The sequence below is a fragment of the Guillardia theta genome, assembly GCF_000315625.1.
Source record: "Guillardia theta CCMP2712 unplaced genomic scaffold GUITHscaffold_39, whole genome shotgun sequence".
In the NCBI taxonomy this organism is placed as follows: domain Eukaryota; class Cryptophyceae; order Pyrenomonadales; family Geminigeraceae; genus Guillardia; species Guillardia theta.
In genome coordinates, this window is record NW_005434635.1 from 348,860 (window position 1) to 355,249 (window position 6,390).

Consider the following 6,390-nt stretch of genomic DNA (forward strand, 5'->3'; position numbering starts at 1 on the left):
GGTGAGGGTGAGAAGCTCTGTAAAGAGAGGGCTCGTGTAGCAGGACACTCCACCATGTCCCCCTGCGCTCCGGTAGCGGCAAGGTCCTCCGATTTACAAGGATCAACTTCAGAGTCAGAGTCGATTTTACTACTGCACGGAACGGAAACGGAACTGCTGCGACCTCTTGTTCCGATCGCGTTCCTGCCCGGCGCCGAGCCCGGACTCGGGTGTTGAGGCAACTGATCAGAGCAAGCCTCACCTCAGGTCATGTCAAGCAGTCGATGTGGCTCTGTGCACAAGAGCACTGAAAGGAAGCAGTCGATGTGGCTCTGTGCACAAGAGCACTGAAAGGACAGCAACAGCTACAATAGGGACGACGTAGGAGGATCACGAAGAAGACAGCAAGAACCTAGGACCCATGGATGGCAGCAGATGATAAGCGAGTCAGCTCATATCAGTCTGCGACAGGACAGCAAGTGACAGGAATAACGGCTAGTGGGAACTTCCGAAGTTGGAAGTATCACCCCTGCCAGTCATGGTCATGGAAGGACACAGGGTTCGATCAGAGAAGACAGTACTATCATGACTATTCTACAGGAGGTCTTACGATGAAGGCACGAGACCACCTCTCAGCAGGTTGCAGAGACACGCAGGTTCTGTCAAGGCCAAGGGAGCAACTGTGTCAACTCGACAGGAAGCGTTGGATGAGAATCGAAGACCTCATCATGTCAAGCCTATGACTCTTTCTCAGGGAGCCTCTACTAAGGCTATGGGACTAGGACCGGACTCGGACCGGTCGAAGGACCATACCGCGGATACGAAGCGTAGGGTACCGGTCAGTAGTGATAGTTCCTAGGATCACCAGGCTTCCCCTATTTGAGGGAAGTTCGAGGGAGAGGAAGAGGGGCCGCTCGCATTTGCAGGAAAGGAAAGGAGAATGAGGTGAAGGGTCTCTGTGAGACTGGGTTGCTTGAAGTAAACAAGCTTGTATACCTGTACCAATCTCTTATCACCTCTAAGTTACTTCTCTGAATCCTGATATTATTCCTGCGACTGCGCGGCCCGGCCATCGGTGATCGCAAGTATCACGAGTCATCACTATGGATACGTCATCACTGTCTACTTCGTGTGAGGAGAGAGTTCCACTGGAAATCTCGACCCATATTATAAATTCGTGACTCGCCGCCTTCACTCAAAGTTAAGTGAAAGATCAGTACGAGGACCATCAGGAGAGTAGAGGAGGCTTGACCCTGGGCTCGCCTCACTCGGTATTCCAGAGAGGCCCATAACCTTCCCAGTGCGTGGACTCATAAGGCCCTTGCTGGTCCTACCCCTTCCCTGTTCCACCTCCGACGTCCTCCTCCTCTCCTGCGCTCCTCCTCTCTTCATCTTGCATTCTTTCTCGAAGCATCATCCATCTACAGCTTCACCTCCTCCGTCCCGTTCTACAGCTTGCCCTGATATGACTCGATCTTCCCTATCTCCCCTGCTCTTCAGTGCGCTGCTGATCTATGAATGCCATGGGTGGTCGCTGCCGCCTCCTTCCCTACGCACGTTCGCTTCTGCTAAGGCCGGAATGACCGTGACCTCGAGTCGTCGACCAAGGCGGTATGCGTGCAGCATGGCAGGTGAGGAGAGCTGTCGAGCTTTGTCTCATATGAAATCAAGTTTGTTCGCTAGTTTGCTCTACATGTCGTCTCCTTTCATCTTTGTCTTCGAACTGTTGGCCACCTCATGCTGAACGCTTCCATTTGTCAGTCGGCGTGCCGGGCAATGGCGAGGGTCAGGTGTCGGACTTCATCGTGCCTGCTGGATGTGACAAGGTGCGAGTTGGCAAACCGCTGGGGATCCTGCTGGAGGAGGTCGAGGACGGCAAGGGAGCGGTGGTGGTGAGCGTGAAGGAGGGGTCGAACGCCGACAAGTCGGGCGTGCGTGTTGGGGATGAGCTAGTGGCGTGCTCGGCAACGACTCTCAAGGCAGGGAAGGATGGGGCGTACGAGAGGACAGGGTACGGGGGTAGGCCGTTTGACAACTGGGACGTCATAATGTTCCCTTGTGGCGACCAGCCGTTCGAGGCGATCATGGCGGCGATAGCGTCCAACAACGAGAGGTGGGGCATCAACTCAGTGACGCTGGTGCTGAGGAGGAGAGAGGGAGAGGAAGGGCGGTAGGGGTTCAGATGGCACGAAGTTATTTTCGTGATGTTCATGTGAATGGAATAATGTCGCAAGAGTGGCCGAGATGACGAGCGGTGAAGGGAAAGGAGGCAAATTCACAGAGCAGGACTGACTTCTCTCCTCCTCGCTGGCTCTACCGTGAGAAAGCGGCGGCCGGCGAGCTCAGGAGGGAGGTATTCCTGATCGCATCCTTCCGGATAGTCGTGATTGTACTTGTATCCTTTGCCCCATCCCAGATCCGCAAGCACCTGCACAAGTTTCAGATGAGGAAAGGGTGACAGAGGCAAGGAGAGGAATGTGCGAGTGAGGTAAGGGGTCGTGGTAGGAGGACAGGGTAGGCTGGAGCTGCTGAAACACGATCGTAGGTTCTAGCATAGAGCACCAAGGGAAGGAGGAGAGAAGTGGGAAGGAGACAACATCACCTTGCTCGTAGCGTTCCGCAAGTGGAGGGGAACAGGATAGTTGGGCTCTTCACGCACACAGGCAGCTGCAGCCTTGTAGGCGGAGTAGAGGGCGTTGCACTTGGGGCAGCAAGCGAGGTAGACGGCGCACTGTCTCCAGGTCAACGGCAGCAAGTCTGGTCGTCAGAGCAGACCTGGCACAGAGCTAGGTTGCACTCCGGCATGCCGATAGCCTTGACCGCTTCCAGCGTCGCCGTTGCCTGGCCAAGGACTGTGAGACCCGGGCCCCGGCGGTCTCCATTGAGCCTCCGTGAAACCTGAACGAGGGCAGAGGTGTCGGCCAACCCGATGTCTTCGCTAGCAATACGGATCATCCGACGAGCGACGTACTGGAACGAGTCTCAACTTGTGCTCGGTCGAAGCACAAGGGCTCAGACCTCAGGGTTTTCTCCTCCTTCCAGCATTCGCGCGAGCCAGTAGATCTTTCAGAAACGGCGTCATCCTCCTCGCCTCCCCTTCCCTCCCTCCTTCCTCTGTCCACCCACAAGACCCACGTCTTCACACTCCCTCTCTGCCTCTGCCTCTCTCTTCTCCTCCTCTCCTCTCCTCTCCTCTCCTCTCCTCTCCTCTCCTCTCCTCTCCTCTCCTCTCCTCTCCTCTCCTCTCCTCTCCTCTCCTCTCCTCTCCTCTCCTCTCCTCTCCTCTCCTCTCCTCTCCTCTCCTCTCCTCTCCTCTTGCTCCTCTTGCTCCTCTCCTCTCCTCTCCTCTCCTCTCCTCTCCTCTTGCTCCTCTCCTCTCCTCTCCTCTCCTCCGCGGTGCCAGTACCGTAGCTTGCGGGTCACTCCCTCGGATGCTTTTGTGGAATGCGGAGATGCAGTTGTAGTGCTCGTCGCCGTGCGCGTCGTAAGCGACCGTCATCTGGTCGAGCGTTGCCTTGCGGACGTCGTCGAGCTGAAAGGAGTGAGGGAGGAGAGCAGCTAACAAGTAAAAGTACGGTGATAAGAAGGGCATCTGACACTGACGTGATGAGTCAGCGAGGCTGAGGAGCTAGGAATCGACTCACTCGACAAGGGGCGAGGAGGTTTGTTCGAGGTGGACGGAGGGGTGTCAAACGTCTGCGAGCATTCATGCACGGAGTCTGCCAGCTTGGACGGGGCGAATCTGTCATCACGCCCTCCTCGTCCACTTCAGCCCCTGCTCCTGCTGCCCCTCCTGCTCCTCCTCGCGCTCTTCCAGCGTCTCTCCCTCCTCTTTCTTCGCTGCTCCTGCTCCTCTCCATGGCGTGTGACATGGAGACTTCGACGAAGTTCAAGGCTGCAGGAGCATCGGGGTTAGTGGAGAAGACGTCATTTCATCTTGACCTGATCGAGCATCTCCGTCTGCTAACTTGACCACAACATCAAGAGCCTGAGGCTGACGGGAAAGAGAGTGAGAAGCTCGCATGTCCATCACCACAAGAACAAGCACAAACTTCCATCGAGACGGTCGCAGGCTTCTGCAGGCCCTCTGTTTCATGGCAAAGTCACCAGTGCAGCTTGTCAGGCATCGATCGCTACCTTGACCTCCACGGAGTTTATCAAGTCCCGGCATCAGCCCGTTCTCCCGATCATTCAGTGCTTCGGAGATGGTGAGGACAAGGCAGGATGGTCAGAGTTTGGTTCCGAACCTCTCAGGATGATATCCTTCACTTCCTCCTCGTCTAACTTCTTCAAATTGTACACTTGACACCTGCGCCGCAAGAGTTTCAGGCAGGAGCAACTGAGAGGAGAGTTATCACAACCTGGACAGCAAGGCTCTGTTCAACGAGAAGCTCGGGTTCTCCGTCGTGGCGCCGATCAGTGTGATCAACCCCGACTCGACATGCGGAAGAAAGGCGTCCTGTTCAATGCCACGTCACGGCATCACGGGCCCTCTCCCCTCCCTCGTGCCTGTTGAATCTTGTTGAAGCGATGTATTTCATCCAGGAACAAGATCGTCTTGCGGCCGTGCAGCGACAAGTTGGACTGAGCCTCTCGAACTATCCTCTTCACATCCGCCAGCCCAGAGTTGACCGCAGACAGGAAGACGGAGGTGAATCCTTCGGCTCTGCTCACGATCTTACCTAGAGTGCTCTTGCCACATCCTGGAGGGCCCCAAAGGATTATGGAAGGGATGCTTCCAGTGAGAAGAAACTTTCTGATTGCATTGGCGACATCCCGCTGTCCAACGATCCTCTCCACACTCTCCGGTCTCATCCTCTCTGCCAATGGTCTTCGTTCGAAGTCAGCCGGCCTCCTCCTTTTCGGAACCTGGTCCTCACGATCCTCCTGCTCCTGCTCCTCAGGCAGCACATGCACTTCCACGTCCCCCGCCTTCACGTCGCTCATCACGTTCACCTCCTCCTCCGGCTCCCTCTCCCTCTTGATCACAGCGCTCCGAGAGAGTTCGCGCGACATGGTCGGGAACGACACCATCGACGAGCTCTTGACCAGCCTTGAGCTGCTCTTCCCCATCCGACCGGGCTTTTCTTTAACAGGAGCCCTTCCCCTCTGACTGGGTTGAGACAGCAAGGATGGCTTTTGCGAGGCTGTGAAGATCGGAGCCAGGGACTTCGTACAGGAGGAGGAGGGAGGAGGAGCGTCTTCGTTCTCCTTGACGACTGTAACGCTGGGCCTCGCTACAGCTCCAGAGACCAGCTTCTCGATTGCAAGCGCGACGTTCCCGCTTACCTGGGGAGCGTGAGAGGTCAAACAACAAGATGAGATTCGCCAGACCTGTCGGAGAGCATCCTTGATGATCCCTTCGTCAGTGAACCCCATCTCTTTGATCATATGGATCTTCCCCTCGCTAAAAATCTCCATCGCTCCTCTGATTCTTGTCAGGTACCACGAGGGTTTCACGACTTTGTTTCTGATACAACGGTCCTCATTTCCTGCCTCCAAAAAGTTACTGCGAACATGGCTGGCAAAGGCTTCAACAATCAGTTTCAACAACCGTTCTGCGATGAGTGGCAAGGAAATTTTTGAAACTAGGGAGAGGAACCGGCAGAATATCTCGGAAAATAAGGAAACTTTCACAGCAGCACAACAAAATCAAGATCCCATTATGCAATAAATGGATGTGAGTGCCTCTGCACCGCCACTCCTTCTTCACTCGGTAACTGTATAGGACCATTCTGCTGCTCCCAAGTATCGAAGCCAATGGGACTCTAAGGTGAACGGAAGATCCGAATCAACTCTGCACGCGATGCGAACCTCACTATCCCTCTTAGCCATCCAACCTTGCTCCCTCCCTCGCTTTCATCTTTCCCCTTCATCGCATTCCTTCCTCCATTTTCTTCCTCCTTCCCTCTTCCTCCCCGTCCTCTACTTCCTTTCTATCTTCCCTCCGCTCCTCCCAGGGCAGGAGAGGAGGAGGAGGAGGAGGAGGAGCGGCAGGAGCCTCAGCTGCATAGGTACAGGATGCGGCCGGTAATTGTTTTTATTTGTCTCCACAGGGGAAATCAAAGAGAGGAGGAGAGGATGGAGCAGCGTGAGAAGCGGACGGGGAGAGGAACTGAGGAGAGAAACCGGAGCGGTAGGTGAAGGGGAACAGAGTAGGAGGTGGGGAGAGGGAAAGAATCCGAAGCGGGAAGGGGGGAGACTGGAGCTGGAGCCAGGATGCGACTCAAGCTGCTGCTGTGCATGGTTGTTGTGAATTTTGCTGTTCCGTCCGGCATCTTGTTGGATCGAGTCCAGGGAGTGTCGAAACTTTCTCTCTGTCTTCGAGGAGGACTCGATTTCTACCCTTCCTCCTCATGGGAGGATGAATACAAGCACCTGCATCCCGACCGGTTGATCTTTGACCGTGAG

At 55.3% G+C, this 6,390-nt stretch overlaps 2 protein-coding genes across 2 annotated transcripts; one reads left to right on the plus strand and one right to left on the minus strand.

The window, feature by feature from the left end:
* Positions 1-1,802: 1,802 nt before the first annotated feature.
* GUITHDRAFT_61590 (hypothetical protein) lies at positions 1,803-2,129 on the plus strand (the record flags this gene model as incomplete). The annotated part of the gene is made up of 1 exon (XM_005831599.1): positions 1,803-2,129. A coding segment is annotated over one exon (327 nt), but the record flags the coding sequence as incomplete, so codon positions are not given.
* A 125-nt stretch (positions 2,130-2,254) lies between these two features.
* GUITHDRAFT_109455 (hypothetical protein) lies at positions 2,255-5,713 on the minus strand (the record flags this gene model as incomplete). The annotated part of the gene is made up of 14 exons (XM_005831600.1): positions 2,255-2,407; positions 2,582-2,710; positions 2,755-2,820; positions 2,878-2,949; positions 2,998-3,042; positions 3,386-3,511; positions 3,732-3,874; positions 3,922-3,973; positions 4,013-4,176; positions 4,227-4,288; positions 4,341-4,438; positions 4,591-5,268; positions 5,314-5,407; positions 5,676-5,713. 14 exons carry the CDS (start codon positions 5,711-5,713, stop codon positions 2,255-2,257), a joined length of 1,920 nt encoding a protein of 639 aa, XP_005831657.1.
* Positions 5,714-6,390: the final 677 nt, after the last annotated feature.